Below are 18,504 nucleotides of genomic sequence, written 5' to 3'. Positions count from 1 at the left end.
GGGGCTGCCCGGCAAACCGTGAAGCCGGTAGCACTCGGGCAGCCCTTTTTGCATGGCTGGGAGTGGGAGGGAGGAGGGGGCGGGGAAATGGGCAGGGCCAGGGCCCCGTGGAGGGTCCTCTTTTTTTATTTGTTAAATATGGTAACCCTAATTCATATAGTGTTTGTGTGTGTGTGTGAGAGAGAGAGAGAGAGAGAGAGAAGGTGTTCTAGAATGATCCACTGGGAAGAACAAAGATATGTGCTTGGTATGTGATTCTCTTTACACAGATCTCCACCTCACCCTTTTATTCTAGACACAGGACAATATTTTAACATATTACACTAATAAATGGCTAAAGTGCATGTGGCCTTCTAGTGGCTGGTCCACAGATAAGATACTATAGGTCTCAGCTACAGGAATTAAGGATGGCATGTAGCTGAAAAGGTAGAGCTACTTTTACACTTGGAGGTCCTAGGTTTAGTCCCCACTGTTGACCCTAGTACTGGTTGTGACACTGAACAGACCCATACATAGCAATAAAATCATATCATACTTTCTAACTGTTGCTACTCTCATTCTCATCCTCCTCTCCCACTCCCCTGTTCATCATCACATGCAGTATTATGTCTAACTTCATCTGTTAATGCCTAAAAGCAGAAATCTGTCAGTTTGCGGTCTGTTAAATGCCACACATGCACCTGTGGTGCTACATCAATGCTAATAATACATCATGTGTTCCCAGCTATCATTCCTGTAGGTGGAATTCCATCTGGCATCTCAAATGAACTATTGGAGTGGAAGATTTCTCTGTTCTGAATTCCGGTGAGAGCTTTGCAAGCTGTCATCAAGTGGTTAAAAACAATAATAGTAATCACAAAACTGGACATGCTTCTCACTTGTCCAAGAAAACCAGGCAGAATCTGACTAAGGGGCTAAAGATGTGAGTGAGAGCAGAATCCCCAAGTGATATAATTGTATTGTAATCAGTGTCTGTTCTGAAAAGCCACTGCCGAGTCCTTGGGAAGTGATCTAAACATTAACCAGATCGTCCACTTGTTTTTGAATGTCTTCAGCTCAGCTGCCTGTGTTTGAGGAAGGAGTGATATGTGGAGCACAGCCATTTATTTTAGCGTTCTTTACTGGGATCATCCTTTCTATGTGGTGGTTAAAGGAGAGCTGAGGTCATGTCCAGGGGCCCCCAGGAAGCTTTCACACCTTCAACCTTAACCTATAACCTAATCCTATAATTGGATCCAACGTGGACAGGTCTTTGTGCCCCTTGGTTTCAGTGAGGCTCTAGGAGTCCACCTTCAGGATCAGGGTCCTAATAAGCTTTAAAGGGAAAATGTGCGATTGATTAGCAACTTGTCCACTTACCTTAGGTAAGATGTCTGAATCCCTGGGCCTGTCTGACAGCCTTGATATATAGGAAGAGTAACTTTTAAATAAAAGCAGGAGAGAGAGTTTTCACAAATTGTCCTTCAGAACAACTGATATCCTTTGTGTCACTCTGGGTACATTTTAAATAGATATTTTCTTGCTATTATTTTCTGGTCTGTGGGTGTAAAAGAAAAACACTTGTTTTATCTTAAATGTCCTTACAGGGATAAAATTTGCCTCAAAGTCTTACAAGGAACCAGGGGCAGAGATTTAGGGGACCCAGGTTGCATCGCCACTGACAAGAGTCTAACCTTGGGCATCATTTCGTCTCGCCGTGCCTCAGTTTCCCCACCTGTAAAATGGGGGCGATTACTTCCCCGCTGGTGGGGAGCAGATTGAGGGTCTGGGATAAAGGCGCTGCTAAGTCTTATAACAGAAACAGCCCCCAAAGCAAACACGAGATTTTCCTCCTAGTGCCTCCTCTGGTGGAGCAGCTGCTCCCCGCCGCTCGGCCTCGCTTGGCACGCTCAGCTCAGGCCTGCGGGAACAAGGAGGGACCCGCGGCGCTGCTCCCTGCCAAAGGGGAAGGGCCCAGCGGGGGCAGCGGCCCGCAGCGTGACACATCACACCTGGGCTCGCGCTGCGCTCCGCCAGGGCGCCACTCGCGGGGAGAAGGGAGACCCGGCGGAGGCGGAGAGGGGTCCTGGCCCCGCGCTGTGCCTGGGCTGGAGCCATGGGCGGGAGGCAGGGCGCGCTGCGCACGGGGCTGGGCTGCGCCCTGCTGCTGGCCCTCTTCCTGCTGGGCTTCCTGGGAGGTGAGTACGGATCCTCCCGGCCGGGGGGCGAGGAGACAGAGAGTAGGTGGGACCCTAGAGCTCAGGCAGGGATTGAACCGGGGATTTACACACACACACACATCCCTACCTACCTTCCCCATCCCAGTACATCGTCTCCTTCACCTCTCCCTCTTCAAATACATGCACCCCTTTCTCCCCCACAGGCACACAACCTCCTAGGCACCCAGCCCTCCACACCCAACTCCCCAGGTACTAGTCTACTATAGATATACCACCACTCCACACACCATCCTCCACCAGACACAGTCCCCTTTATTATTTCCATCTCCCAAACAGTGACCAGGTCTGCACTTTAAACCTCCCTACCCTGTGTGCGTGTGAAGGTTAAGAATAGCACCCAACCAGGGGGATTTTACTGCTTGTTAGAAGCTTCCTAAATAATCACCTTCCTTAGAGGGTTTCAAAAAAGGTTGTCTTTTCCTTCCATTCCCAGCCACCTGCATGATTTGTGTGTGTGTGTGTCTGTCTGTCTCTCTCTCTGTGTGTGTGTGTGTGTGTGTGTGTATCACAAATTGGCTGAGTGAACTGGCAGCTTCTTAGCAAGGATGATTCAAGAAAAATAGTTTGGAAATTAGAGGGTTGTGCTTTTCCTCCTTGTTTCATTGTAAAAGGTGGGGGATGTGGCTTCCATTAGCTGCCATCATAGAGTTTAAAGGCAGAGTAACTCAGGACCTTTGGGTTTTGAAATAAGGGACTGTCAATTGACAGCTCACAGGTGGGTTGCTGCACTCCTATGGGAGCCCCATTTACTCCAGTGGGGCTTTGTGTGGATGCAGAGGTCTGACTGTACAGTCACTTGCAAAACAGGGCCTAAAAATGCTTAAAACTAATCAGGCTAAACATTAAAAGTATGTGGTCAATCTCAAACAAACAAACAAACCCAACACTTCTTCCCTTTTTCAAAAGAAACTTTTTTACGGAACACACTTAAGACTGCTATTACTGAAAGATGCTAGAGAGAAAGAGTCTCTTTCAGTTTTCCATTGTGCACTTGACATCACTGCTGTGGATTGCCATTTTCATTGAAGTCATTTTCCCTGTTTATGTGGGTTTTCTGCTACAGAGGAGCAACACCACAAAAATTTGCAAGGAATGACAGTATTTGACAATGCAGTATTTGAAGTATCAGAGGGGTAGCCGTGTTAGTCTGGATCTGTCAAAAACAACAGAGAGTCCTGTGGCACCTTTAAGACTAACAGATGTATTGGAGCATAAGCTTTCATGGGTGAATATCCACTTGCGTCTGACGAAGTGGGTATTCACCCACGAAAGCTTATACTCCAATACATCTGTTAGTCTTAAAGGTGTCACAGGACTCTCTGTTGCAGTATTTGAAAACACTTTTAACTTTCCCCCTCTCCTCCCTCCTCCCCTGAACACCTAATAACTATGATGGGGCTGGCGGGAGGTCATGGAATCTTAGGCTTTCATCCTGAAAATGCTCATGCCCATGCTTCACGTTAAATACTTGAGCAGATTCATTCAGGTAGGGGTCAGTCCCTCTCACTGTTCAGTGAATGTTCACTGTGAATATGATGGGTCTGATTCTCCTCTCATTGTGAACTGCATTCAAGTTACAGGTCTAAAAATGCTAACAGAAGAATCTGGTTAAATGTCTTCTATATTTATCAATGTGTGCTCATATAAATACAGGAGTGACCTGTCACTTCATCATGATCCAGTAACAATAAACATTTTACTTTTATATTTTGGGCCACAGTCCAGCAAACACTTTGGAATCTGCTAAAATGTAAGCATGTGAATAGTTCCATTGACTTTAATGGGATTACTTGTGTTTAAAGTTAACCATATGCACAAATACTTCAGCATTGTAGGGGTTGGTAAGTATCAGGCTTTAATGATATTTTTCAGGCTGGTTACTGAAACCCACTAAAAAAACAACTAGCTCAGCAGATGCCTATCAAAATGTGAGACAGAAACTTGTGGCTGAAATGAAAGCAGAAAACATCAAGCAGTTTCTACGGTAAGCTTTATCCTTTTTGGTTTTCAAATAATTATATCAGCCACAAAAGCCATAAGTTGTAACATTAGCCCCATGGAAGAGCATTTGTTGGCTGTGTTTTTATGATCTCTTTTATATTTGGGGATTACATGGGTTTGTGCACAATGTTGAGAAAAGTAATAAAACACATGCTCTCATTTTAATGTTTTTTTCCAAGTTGACTTTTTAGAAATTATTGTACTCCAAAGTGTCCTTTCCCCAAAATAGACTGATAAAGCTTGAGAAGTAGAGGGTGTGAGATATATATATATAAAATATTTCAATTTACACAAGTTAGTTTTTTGTAATATATTTGTTATATAAATGTAGATGTTAAAGGCATACATAGAGTTGCAAGACTGTGTAGACAAAACATATCTACATCCAGACCATTGAAAAATCTATGGTTTGAACAATATGATTTTCTCATTAAAAAATTCATGCTGTTAGTTATGTTGCTTTTATTAAGGTTATCTATGCAGTTCTGTAAGCTCTCTGTTTCTTATACAAAAGCCTTTCCATTATCTGAACTCCAGCTAGTATAACATTTTCCCCCTGAATCTTGCATTATTTAAGTCCTAACATCAATAAAGAACTTTGCTTTAGTCTCAGATACCTTAGAAAAGGAAAATGTTTTATGTGTTGCAGATGGACAGCTATTACATGATAAATAATATAGCTAGTGATTCATTAATCTCTGTATCTCAGCACCCAGTGACCCAATTAGCTGGGGTAAAGTAGAAAGCAATTCATCCTGTAGGAATATATTAACCATGGGAGGGGAAAAGAATGCAGTTGAACTGCCTATACAAGTACTCTCTAGTGTACAGGAATTGGATAGTATCCCTTTAAATGGTGTGTGAGCCCTCTGGTGGCCCTCAGTGTTTTCCATGTTTCAGAAGCGAACCAGGGCACAAGACCCTTGCTGGGGCATGTGTAACTAGATCTTGCATGTTGTGCATAGTTAGTAAACTGGATTATTTGGACCCCACTTTGCTATGTGGTTCCTTCATACCAAGTTTGTTGTATGAAAAGTAAAAAACACATCAGGAGCCTTTACTTCTGTCATGTATTTCACTGGAAATGAAAACAATGACTCTTGCACATGTTTACTTTTGGATAATGTAATCAAAAATATCCCCAAAAGATCACATAAATCAATGTTGGTTACTAACGTATGTTAATATTCAGCATTTGAGAGTGTGAGGATGCATCTAGGACACCAAACAACTCATAACTAATTTGATTTCTATTTTATTTTATTTATTTTAAACCTAAGTGCTTTCACTTCTAACATGAATTAGAGCCAATAAAGTACATAGACCTTGTTTTGTTTTTTTGGTGCTCACAATCAATTAGAGAGTTGAGAGAGAGCATACAAAAGTTTAGGAAATGTACCCATTGAAAACAGTGTGAAATTTCTCAGTAATTATGCTGAAGTCTCTGGGTCACAGGGAATTATAAGTATCTAGTCTGCTTGTTTTCATGATGCCAGAACACCTTCTGTACATTTTTGCTAAATCAAACTATAAAGCAGGAACTGCAGAAATTTTTACATTAATTCACTATCCAAAGACTATGTTAATGGTGTTGTAAAAGAAATACAAGATTAAGGCTTCCACATCACACTCTCGTTCCCTCAAGCTATTAAATCTGTCCCCACAGGGTGGAAAAAGCAAAACTTCAACATCAAAAAGCCAGGAAATACAGAGGTACAAGTAATACCTCCCACATCACATAACCTTAACTGTGCAGCCACTTGATCACTGCTCTAAGGAGGAGAGTGAGACCACAAGAAAAAACATATGAAGTGAACCCTAATGTATCTTTAAAAATCATTTTAATATGGGACCAAAATAATTAATATGCAGCAACCATAATTGTACGGTTATTGCATGGAGCCATTAGGGGTCTAAGTTAAGGCTGTTTAGGTGCATTTCTATGCCTTAACATATTTGGATTTCTTTTAAGTTTAATTTTGATGTCGAATTTTCTGGCTTTATTTGGGGGGTGGGGTGGAGTATTGGCAGGGGTCCAGCTCCCTCCTCCCTCGCAGTTCCTAAACACAGTTTGCCGGAAAATAACAGTTCAGAGTCCAGTTTGCAGACAATTTGGTGGGTTTATTGGGGCTAAACAAGCAAACATATTCCAAAACCCTTCACATCAGTTGGGCTATCTTTATATGCCAATAGAGTTTTCGTTTTTCCCTCCTCCAACTACAGTTATATACACTGATAGAACCCCGTTCTTCTCCTAACCCCTAGCTTTGCACGCCAACGGCGCTCCCTCTCCTCCCCCTTTTTCTTGGCAAACTTAATTATACTTGTAGTGCCCCTCCCCTGGTACCACCCCTACCAATATATGGTCATGTTCCGTTCTGGGGGGTCCTGAGTCTGAGGTCAATAAGACCACTTCTTTTGTACCTGATGGGAGGGGTAAGGAGCAGTGTTTCTTCTGGTCATGGTTACTCTCTTGCAGACTCTGCATGCCCTCCTTACACCCTTCCCTCCCCTCCTCTCCCCTCCCCTCCAGCTACTTGGTAACCATTGCAACCCCTTGCTTGATTAGCCCCTTATCTTCAAGGCTACCAGCTGCAGGGGGCCGGGGGGGGGGGAGGTAAGGTGAGGGTGGTGCAGCCTTGTGCTTTCATTTATATTCCCTTACTTGCTTATTTAGCCTATTTAAACTAAAAGCAAGACCAAATAATTATTATTTAGTCTCTACCCTATTTACTTTACATTCTCCTATCTGGGAGGATAACCCTATATTACTGATATGTAACTTATTTTATTTGTGTTTTTTGTTTGGGAATTATAACTCCAGATCCATAAAGGTATTTAGGCACCCAAACCCCAGATTTAGGCACCTATATATTGGATTTAGGTACCTAAATCCCAGTTTTGTCTCCACAGTGATCCACAAATCTGCTACCTAAACCTGTAGGCATCTAAATTCACTCTGTGCCTAAGTTTCTGCCTCTAGGCATGCACACTGTTGCCACCCTCTAGGCATTCGGCCAACTGTCTCCCACCTAAGCCTTAGAGCAATTCACAAATGGGGGAACACATGCATTCGTCCACCTAATTTGCATGCAGAGCCTAATCTGGTTGGTGTGATTAGTGGCTGCCTCCCCATTCAAAATCTGGCAGGTGGCGGAGTGACCCACTTTATCACTTTTATCCCAGTGATTAGAGCACTTGCCTGGGATATGGGACACCTAGGTTCAGTTCCCTCCTCTGTGCCAGAAGGGGAGAACGGATTTGAGCAGGCTGACTCTCCCTTCTCAGGAGAGTGCTCTATCACCTGTGGCAGTTACTCAGAGTGAAAAGCTAAGCTGATTTATTTTAGGGCCTCAGGAAGGATCTCTTTGCACGTTATCCTGCCTCAGGTTCTGGTAACTGTTGTTGTACCATTCAACATTTCATCTAAGGGACTTAACCATAACAATTTACTTCTTGCACGTGTTATGAAGATTAGGCTACTTGGACTCTTCTGTCAAATGCTTTTCTGAACTCTCTCCTTACCCATGACTTTGTTTTATTTTAGTTCGTTTACAAAGTTTCCTCACCTGGCAGGAACAGAACAGAACTTTCACCTTGCTAAGCAAATTCAAGCCCAGTGGAAGGAATTTGGATTGGATTCAGCAGAGTTGGTTCATTATGATGTCCTCCTTTCCTACCCAAATGAAACTCAGCCCAACTATGTCTCAATTATTGATGATCAAGGGAATGAGGTGATTTTATTTTAGTCAACTGTATGTAGAAGAGCTCTTTAAAGAAACGGGGTCAGGTTCTGCCCCCACTCACACCTGTGCATCTTCATTGTGTTTTATAATCTGATGAAAAGCCTCTATCTTAAAAAGGAAAATCCACTGCTGCTGGGTTATGTCACCCAATCTCTTGGACTAATATTTAGAAATAATTTCTGCCAGGACAGATCAGTGGGGATTGCTTACATCTTACAAACACACAAAAGGAATCTACTGGTTTATTGTACCCTCCTTGTTTCGCTGTGCAGCAAACCAAGCACAAGGCAAGTTTTGTGTATGGCGAAGCCATCCCCACTCCAAGATCGAATACCAATAGTTCACGGCTTTTCGGGTACAGTTTTGACAATTCCATATGTTTTTGTTTTTTTTCCTTCTGGATTCCCCCCTCAAAGTGCCTAGTGCACTGAAGTAGACGTAATGATGCATGAATGCATTACATGCCTACCTTCTCTGCAGAATGCAATAGTACAATGCAGGGGCAACCTCAGTCATCTAGAATTAAGATTTTGGAAAGAATATGAAATATCAAGTAACCGTGCAAATGAAGTGAAAACTTAGTTTATCCAATTTATTTGTTATAGGAGGGGCACGTAGTACTGCCATTATTAAGGTTGCCCAACATTTCCCATTCTAGGATCCTCTTTTCAGTCACTTACGCCATTACCAAACTGTAACCGTTTGAAATTTACCATGCCGGGTGTCTGCCTCATGCTGATTTTTTTTTTTTTAATTTCAGCCAAACAAGTACAGCTGTTTCTGAGAATGAGGTTAGGGGAAAATATATTGTTTTGCCCATGTTAAATTCTGATGACCTTTTATCTAAGAAGCTCTGTAGCCCCTATGCTTTGGAGCAGAGACTTGGAATTTGGCAGGGAGGTTACCTTTGTGTCAGGGAAGTGCCTTTTGTTATCCCTGTGAGAAATCTATCCAAATTGGGTCAAGTTGTAAACCTCGGAAGAATTGGGGTTTGCACATGATCAGTAGCTACTTGGTAGAGCTAATTCCCTGAAGATTCTGTATGCACTGAGCATGCTCCAGTCTAGGGCTGAGCGGAGTTTCCAGGACTCTGGGCTGCTGCAGGCTGGGCACCGGGACTGAGAGTAGGGCAGCTGTCTCCCCTGTGCTCACAGGGGTCCCTCTGCTGATATCCCAGCAGTGGAAAAAAGAAAGCCACTTGAATGGAATGCAGAGAAGACAAGAGCCAGACTCGGGCAGGGAGAGGAGATTGGGAAAAGGAGCCTGTGAGGGGTGGAGAAAATTGGAACTGGGAGCTAAGGTGGGGGGTGACTGAGATGGGGAGCTGCTGGTGAGGAAGACTGGGAGTGGCAACAAATGAGGTGGGATAGCTCAGTGGTTTGAGCATTGGCCTGCTAAACCCAGGGCAGGGCCGGCTCCAGTCACCAGCTTAACAAGCAGGTGCTTGGGACGGCCAAGGGAGAGGGGAGGCACCTGCGGCAATTCAGGGGTGACAGGTCCCTCACTCCCTCTGGGAGCGAAGGACCTGCCGCTGAACTGCCACCGATTCCGGCTTTTTTTTTTCCCAATTGCCGCCGCCGATCACAATCGCGGCTTTTTTTTTTTTTTTTTTTTTTTTTTTGCTTGGGGTGGCAGAAATGCTGGAGCCGGCCCTGACTCACAGGGTTGTGAGTTCAATCCTTGAGGGGGCCATTTAGGGATCTGGGGCAAAAATCTGTCTGCTTTGAGCAGGGGGTTGGACTAGATGACCTCCTGAGGTCCCTTCCAACCCAGATATTCTATGATTCTAAGACAGCATAAACAAGGAACCAGAGTGTGGGAGAAGCACTGGGCAAGGAGACTGGGATAATTAGGGAAGGGAAGACTGGGAGTGTAGGGAGACTTGAATGGAAAGTCCAAAGGGGGGAGACTAGAAGTGGCTGGCATGAAAATGGGGATTGAAATGAGAAACCTCCAGAGTGGAAACTGGGACTGGCTAGGTGAGGAGAATGGGACTGGGATGAGGTGCCTTGATGGGGAAGAGGCAGGACTAGGACAGGTATAGGGTGAGGGGCAGAAGGGGTGAAGTTTGGGGTGAATGGGCAGGACAGTGTATGCCCATTGGAGCACTATCACCTCCAAGCTATGAAATTACACACACACAAAATACATTAAAAGAACATTATTATGGTTGGAGAGTCAAGCACTGAAAAATTAGGAAATACCAGAATTAAGGTTGCCTGTGTATCCTTAATTCAGCCCCCTTATGCACATGTATTATGATACAGACTTTAATTACATGATCACATGTTATCTAGCATTTCCTAACTTTTCAGTGCTTGACTCTGCAACCTTAGTATATGCACATGCAAACCCCACTGTTCTGCCAAGTGGACAACCAGTCCCCAAAAAATTCATCCTGATAAATTCCTGTACTTTTTTTGTTTGTTTTATTTAAATAAAATATTCACAGAACCCCTTGTAATATTAGTTATTATTTGTAAGTGTTTATAGATTTTCTTTTACATAATAATGATCAGTTCCAAAGTAAAAGCTCATCCTGCTACCTTTACTCACATTGAGTAGTATCTTACTGTGTGTGAGTCAGAGTGGCATGAGCACTAAAGATATGGGACTATTTTGGGTCGTAACAAAAGGTTCTGTACCTAATCAGAGAGTAGATCATCTACTGAAGTAGTAGGAAAGGAGCAATAGTCTTAAGTAGGAGTAACCACTAAATTACAAAAAGTCTCTATAATAATAGGGACAAACTAGGTGTCTATAATTATCGTCCCTTTTCAGCACTCTTCAGTTATTCCTTTGTTTTGATTCAGGTAGTGATGCATAAAACCCACACAAATATCTATCTATCTGTCTGCCTGTCTTCCTACTCTTGTTCAGTTATGAAGTTCTAACTATGTATCCCTCTCACTTTAAGTTATACTTGATTTCTTTTTTTGATAATTTTTTTTATACAAAATGGCACACTGTTCTTAATAACTAAATTTAGTGCACAAAATTGTGCCAAGACTTCACTGAGCTTACCTAGAGGAAGAATCTGACCCAAAGCTTTTACTAAAATAACTGTTTGTTCTTCTGGGTGTTTTGGTAGATTTTCAATACATCGTTGTTTGAGCCGCCCCCTCAGGGATATGAAAACATTACTGGTGTGCTGCCACCATATAATGCATTTTCAGCTCAAGGAGTGCCAGAGGTATGAAAACAATTCTTATGAGTCCTGATGGTTGAAATCATATTTTGGGAAAGAGTTACCTTTCCTGTATTGTTCTGACTTCTTAAAATATTTTTGCAGTGATCTCAGGTGACAATACTGAAGTTCATTATGCTATAGCCTAAGGGATGGCAACAGTATGTACTGGACAGAATAAAGTCTAGAAGTTACCCATTTAACAAAAATGCTCTAAAATTGTTCAAATCAGATATTACTATTTCTAATTAGAAAGATACTTCAGGGTGAGGTTAAGGCTTATATGGTTCCTTCTAATGGGGAAACCTAAGCGATGGGGTGGGGGGAAGTAGTCTGAAGTTTATCTGCTTTAGTCATTAAGAGTAAACCTTCTTGTTTGTTATAAATCTGAAGCACACTCATGTTCTGAAAGATCACACTCTCTAAAGTTAATCTGATTGATTCTTCTATGATGGATAATTCCAGACAACATTCACCACACATGTCACATCACATGAGTGGGCAAAAATAAGTAAAATAGGAAGTCTACCTATTGTGCAGCCGCATGTTAGGAATAGCGCTCTTTTCTTTACTCATGCCATAAACAGCTTGCACATGCTTTGCTAGAAGAACAATCCAGTGTTGTAGTTTTCAACATCAGATAATGAGGATGCTTCTAAACATGGGATTATATAGAGAGTTCATCAATGAAACAAGCCTTTCTAAAAAAATAATTTGGGAGAGTTTTGCCATTAATTTCACTGGGAGCCAGATCAAGCCTGTAGAACTGCAAATATTGGGTACTATATAACAGATGTTCAATAAATAAAGTTGCATGATTCTAAAAACAGATATTTTATAACAGTTATGACAGTATATTTGTTTAGTTTCTAGCCTTTCTTCCTTGGATAGGCAGATTTGGTGTACGTGAACTATGGCCGCACAGAAGATTTTTTCAAACTAGAGCGAGAGATGGGAATTAATTGTACTGGAAAGATTGTCATTGCCAGATATGGGAAAATCTTCAGAGGAAACAAAGTGAGTGTTGTGGGGTTGTTTTGTTGTTGTTGTTCATTTGTTTGTTTCTCTCTCTCTCTCAAATCATAATTAGATTAGTAAATTAAAGGTCTGAGGCTCCTTACATTGGCATCAATAGGAGTGTTGTTATTGATGTCAGTGGGGGCCAGATTAAGCATTAAACCCTTGCTTCAGAAGCCAGAAGTTCCTTCCAAAGAGAAATTTTATTCTTTATTTTACTGTAAACCAGAACATGTGAGTGCCGGGAGCCAGTTCTGATCCAAAAATCATGTATGCTTATCATGTGTATTAACAGGGACTTGCAAAACAGCAAAGTAAGATGGCTGTATTGGAGTACTGAAACTTTGACTAAGATGAATGCAAACTTCTCAGAAGGGGCTTACAAGAGTTTAGTTTAGGGGATTTAATAGCCCATACAACCAGTAAACACTACTGCCTTTTTCAGCCATAGATCTCAAAGCATTTTCAAGAGGTAGGTGTCATTATCTCATTTTGACAGCTGGAGAAACTGAGTCACGGAGGTTAAATAACTTGTCTAAGGTCATACAGCAAATCTGGCTATGCTGGGAACAGAACCTGGTTCTCCTGATTCAGTCTTATGCCCAATGCTTGAGGTCATGATGCACTTTGACATACACTTCCCTTGGGTCAATGATTCCAGCTCTGCCACATGAGAGTTCTGAAGTGTCTCCCAATTGGTGGCGTGTTGCAGAGCCCTTAGCCAAATACAGTTCTTAAAACAAATAATTTTGCAGGTTAAAAATGCCATATTAGCTGGAGCCAAAGGCATTATACTGTATTCAGACCCTGCTGACTACTGCGCCCCTGGAGTAGATCCTTACCCAAATGGCTGGAACCTTCCTGGAGGTGGAGCCCAGCGCGGGAATGTGTTAAATCTGAATGGGGCAGGGGATCCTCTCACGCCAGGTTATCCAGCAAAAGGTGAGTGACAGATTTGTAGCTCTAAACATCTGACACTTGCTGGTATCGAAAAGGGTCTTGTCACTAGCAATTAAACTGTTGTTCGTACCCATGCAAAAAGACTTGCTGTTTAAGAGAATTTCCAGCAAGAGTTTATTTTCCTAGTGTGGAGCAGGTTCTATCTGCACATCATTCCAGCTGGCCTTTCTCAAGCAAAAATAGTTGCCAGGCAATATCTCTCTGCATATGATCCAAGCTTTATAGCACTTGTAAATCAAGATGTGGATAGGCCATGCACTAGATATGAGTTAGGATTTATTGAGATTTGCAAGGAACTATGTTTCTCAAGAGGACTAGTTGAAACTGGATTATAGCCTACCATCATAGAGGAGTAATAACCTTGCTTGGATGTATATTTCTTTGCTGATCATAAATGCCAGGTAGAAAAACACTGCAAACTTCTGTTTATATGGAGTGAAAGTTCTGCATTAAAACTAGCAGTAGCCACTGGAGTCAGTGGGACTAATCTCTGATGTGTGACAAGATGCTGGATGACTGGAGGGATCAGTATACATCAATTCTAGATATGACTGTGGGACTCTTCATTGTTACAAAAACAACTCAACTTAAAAGGCAAGCTAATGAGGACAGCAAAATTTGATATTCCAATATATTCTTGGTTTCTCAGAATATACCTTCAGGTCTGAAGTTGATGAGGGAGTGGGAATTCCCAAAATCCCAGTTCATCCCATTGGATATCATGATGCAGAAATATTATTACGGTAGGTCAACTTCAATCCTTTGTACTTGGCTTCGGTATTCGTGTGCACACTGCAAAAAGCCTTTTTTGCATTAAAAGATAGTAAAACTGATGCCCTTTTTTATTGCTCTTGTGTGTTACAGGCAGACACATAATAGTAGCAACATATGCTACAAAAATACAAACCACTGTTGGCTCTGAAAACAACGAGGAGTCCTTGTAGCACCTTAGAGACTAACACATTTATTTGGGCATAAGCTTTCGTGGGCTAGAACCCACTTCATAGTCTTTTACTGAAAAACAAAGTGGAGCACAAGTTTATTCTCTAGATGTGCCACAGAAGAGAGATAAGACCAGGAGTTTATTTTATTAGTTTCTGTGCTTTAACTCAATGCTCATTTTAGCTTACGAAATTTCTAAGCACTTTAATAGAGTTTATGCTAATTTACGGGCCCTCTTAACAAACAGTAAATGGTTGCACATACAGTTTGTGCAACACAATCTCTTAGAGCTTTGTAATCCTTCCTCACACTCATTTTCAGGTGTGCTGTTCCACTGGGGAGACTTCTACTGTTAGCAAATTGGCCAACTGTGTTTGTCTTGGTTTTCACTTAACAGCACCCTGGGAGGACCTGCAGCACCAGACAATAGCTGGAGGGGAAACCTCAATGTGTCTTACAACATTGGGCCTGGATTTGCAGGCAGCTATTCTATAAGGTCTGTTTGAGCACTTTTGCCTATTTATTGAACACTGCAAAACCAAACACTACCTTTCAGAGTAGGATTCTGAGGAATATTACATCTTGGAGCTTAGAGGAGAAACTAACTTCCCTCTGAAATAGGCAGTATGATTGGATGAGGATCTTTAGGGTTTAAAGATAAAATGTTAAAACAATGGGCCTGCTCAGTGACAATGGGAACACTGCCATTGACTTCAACAGGCATTGAACGAGGCCATGTATATCTCCCTTCTCAGCTCTTGTATTACGTTTTCTTGAGAATTTCAAAATTTAGCATTGGTCAACAGTAACTAGCCTTTTTATTAACTTTTTTTTTCCACTGTCAAGTGAAAAGCAAATGTTTTAAAACCTTTCTCTTTCTGGGCTCTTTTCTTCCCTTCTGTTTCTGAAGACCAAGGTGACAAGAAATTGGTAATCTCTGGTGGTGGAAGAGCAGAGCACAACTTCTGCAGTGGGTCTCTTGCCTTCACCTTTTCCCTAGTCCCATGGAAGCCTTCTACGAGAATTCCTTGGAGTTAGAGCTATGGAGTATGGGCGTGGCTGGGGCCCAGAGATCAGCTGCTCTCCAAAGTTTCTAGCCTTTCTGGTTGCAAAGAAAACCTTGGAAATGTGAGCCCAAGGAGGGAAATAAAAAGAACCCAAAACATATTACTTTTAAAAATCTGCTCATATTTTTGGGGCTGTGACTCATGATTTTTGAATGCTCGGGGTTTGCAATATTGTGTTTGCTCTTTGTACTTCACTCAGCTTGTATAGTGAAACAAAACTGGTCAATTTCATTTTTTGGCTCTCTGGCACTGGCGGAGAGGGTCACAAACTATGGGCCAAGGAGCTGATAGTCTGCAGAGAGCTGCTCTGGTCACATGGTGATGCTTCCTCCTCCTAGCTTCCAGCCACTGAACTGCATTAAATGAAGCTAAAAAATGCATTACTATGGTAATGTGCCATGTTAGCAGTGGCTGTCGTTGACTGACAAAGGGACAGTCCTCCATTGCCAGTGGGACAGGAGGTGGTTTGAAAGATCATGAACAGGAGGGCATAATGATGTGTTTTTTCCAACACTGCAAGGACCTGTTCAAATTTAAAAAATTGAAGTCTTCATTGGATTTTTTTCATGCGTGTGTTAAAACTTACTGAAGATTTAGAAAACATACAAACAAAAATGTCGACAGAACAAATTTGACACTTGAGATAAAGGGGACTGTAAAGGATCCAAGCAAGGGGAAGCCAAAACAAACTAATAAAACAAATGTCCCCTTTAAGAAGGTCTCAGGGAAGGAGCAGTCTTAACAAAGTTATGGCCCTTACTGCGGGGCCCTGGTTCAGAGCTCCTGAACTGAGTCAGCAAATAAAGTCTCGGGGCCTGGTCATGCTAGTCCCCAACATCCTGAGAGAAAGACCACCAACCATTGCAATCTGCATGCCTCCTCCTCCTCCTTCCCCTTACGTTTTATGACAAAGCAGACTCACTTGTTGAGTCTATGACTGCCAAGCACTGGACACCACAGCTAATTCAAGAATCAGTCTTTCACCTTTTCCAGAATTCTTTAAAGAGTTGCAATATTGCTTTATTTTTTAATAGGGCCTTATTTTCCTGATGCTCTTACTAGGCATTGCAGTGAGAATTTTGACTTTAAGGCCTCTACGTTTTTCATATAAATACCCCGTTTTGATGATACACTCTTCACACTCCCAAAGGAGATAATCAGTTGTTTTCTGGATCTTACATATCCCACATAATCTATCTTTATGTTTGTTAGAAACAAATTACTATCTAAGCCACAGTGGCCAGTTAAAGTTCTAAATAGAGCCACTTTGCTCTTTCTCTCAGGGCCGTGGAGTATATCCGTATTTTCAACTCTTGGGAATATTTCATGAAATCTTTCCCCCTCCATTTCTTTTCCCGTATTTCCTGCCATTTCTCTCTTAAACTCATTTTTAATTAGATTTTTAAATTCCAGTTTTCTGAAAGGGATTGCCAAATCAACTTGCTGGTGTTTGACAGCATTTTTTGCCACTTTGTCTGCCAGCTCAGTGACTAATATCCCTACATGCACTGGGTCCATGCTATTATTGTGCTTACACCCAAGTGTGTCAAATCAGTTAACAGTAATATTTCATTAGCTATATCATTTCTGCTCTCTGAAGCTGCATGCCTTCTAGTTTCCTCCTCCTGTTTAAATAGCCCAGGTTAGGGCAGAAGGAGCCTTGAATGTACCCAGACTTGGTTCAGCTATAAGCGCCAGACTGTTCCTTCAGGGAGTAGTACCCCTGCTAGAGGGACAAAGGCCTAGATCCATAAGATATTTAGGCACTTACCTCCCATTGAAATCAGTGGGAGTTAGGCACCTAAATACCTTTGAGGATCTGATCCAAAATGTTTTGAGCACACTGGAGAGCAAAAAACTGTATAATGAGAGGAAAAACAATATTAAAATGAACAGAACATGTATTAGGTTGCTAATCACATTTCTTGAGGACTTACTTATTCATAGGATTTTTGACATCCTAACCTACTTGACAGTGTCCTTTTTAGTCAGTTCTTGGAGAAGCTCCCAAGGTTTCACTATACTACAAGCTCAGGGCATTGATCCTGCAAGCACTTGTGCACCAGAGTAAACTTTATGGATGGGAGTAGTCCTCTTGAGTCCAGTGGGATTATTACATGTTTAACTCTTTGCAGGCTCAAGGCCTTGGGCTTAGCTTCCCTTCTGGGCAAAAATCCATTAGTTGTGCTGAAGAAGGTATTGGTTTTGACAGCTAGAGAGCTTTACCATTGAGAAAATAACTTCAAATGAGACCCTGTTGGATTTTTGCCCAGGGCAGACAAATGTGTGTTTTGTTTCACAAAGAGAGAGAGGACGGAACATTCCCTGTCTTTTACAGAGTTCCTAATAGATGAATGATTTTTTTAATGGTCTGGCAAAGCTTGATCACTTTGATCTGCTGTCTTAATGTTCTTGGAGAAATACTCAATTTATTCAAAGGTTTTCACCGTTCAGTTGTTTCATGCAATTTTAATGACTGTTTCTCCAGTTACCATTTAATCAGACTTATGCATCATATTTCTACAAAGGAAAGAAGCAAGTTCTTATGAGATTTTTAAAAACACATTCCTTTATTAAATATTATCCAATCATTTGGGTCAAAATTTAATATACGTTCAGTTATTACTTTTTGTTTTTAGTGTGATCTGTTGGCCTGCTGCTAATCTACCCCATCTTAAAAGTATTGCAAGGAGATATTATTGGCATGTCTCCCTTTGAAACCATTGTGACAAATTTCATAAAGAACTTTGAAAGTCTAGGAATTCATGTGGTTGGTGGAATTTCTCTTGTCATCCTTCAGTTTCAAATAAAAATAAGGAACTAGCACAGCCCTGGTATAGATCCTGTAAAATGATAATCATTTGCCATGTATAAGTAATTTCATTCATAGATTGTAAAACAGTTTATTACAGAGATAAGGTTTCATTATTCCTATTATACAGATGGGGAAGTTGAGATGTTAGCCAAGGCCAAATAGCAAGTCGCTGGGAATTGGTTGACCAGTGTTGCTGGATTATAATCTTAAAGCTTTAAAGATAAAATTGTACACATGGACTGTATTCTCAACTTTTATATTTTAAGTTTCAATCAGTGTTCTCTTGATAGTTTGACCATGGTAACTAGTCCTTTAATTAACTTTCTTAAATTTCGCCATCAAGAGAATCGTAAATATCTAAACACATTTTTTCTTATCTTGGCCTTATTCATTCCTCTCTGCAAAAACTCCATTTATTTTGGGGAACTAAATGGGGGACTGAAATACAATTCATCCCCTCTACAACCCAACCCTTTTGTGGGTGCTAATCCAACCTCATTCCACTACGGTGTTTAAATGGCTATTGCAGAAGTACATGGGCTTGTTCTAA

The 18,504-nt window shown here is 41.6% G+C and overlaps 1 protein-coding gene across 2 annotated transcripts in view; it reads left to right on the top strand.

Annotated features, from left to right (window-relative positions):
• Positions 1-1,896: 1,896 nt before the first annotated feature.
• Positions 1,897-18,504, top strand: part of LOC117871228 (N-acetylated-alpha-linked acidic dipeptidase 2-like) — a 41,694-nt gene continuing 25,086 nt past the window's right edge. Inside the window, exons 1-8 of one of the 2 annotated variants that reach the window (XM_034758980.1) lie at positions 1,897-2,177; positions 4,092-4,203; positions 7,768-7,954; positions 11,058-11,159; positions 12,045-12,170; positions 12,926-13,112; positions 13,780-13,873; positions 14,470-14,568. In XM_034758980.1, the coding sequence (XP_034614871.1) occupies positions 2,096-2,177; positions 4,092-4,203; positions 7,768-7,954; positions 11,058-11,159; positions 12,045-12,170; positions 12,926-13,112; positions 13,780-13,873; positions 14,470-14,568 (989 nt within the window). In that variant the 5' untranslated portion in view covers positions 1,897-2,095. The remainder of the gene's footprint in view (positions 2,178-4,091; positions 4,204-7,767; positions 7,955-11,057; positions 11,160-12,044; positions 12,171-12,925; positions 13,113-13,779; positions 13,874-14,469; positions 14,569-18,504) is intronic. The other variant, XM_034758982.1, reaches the window with a different exon arrangement.

The sequence above is a fragment of the Trachemys scripta genome, chromosome 1 (assembly GCF_013100865.1).
Source record: "Trachemys scripta elegans isolate TJP31775 chromosome 1, CAS_Tse_1.0, whole genome shotgun sequence".
NCBI lineage: Eukaryota > Metazoa > Chordata > Testudines > Emydidae > Trachemys > Trachemys scripta.
This window is presented reverse-complemented; position numbering and strand designations above follow the sequence as displayed.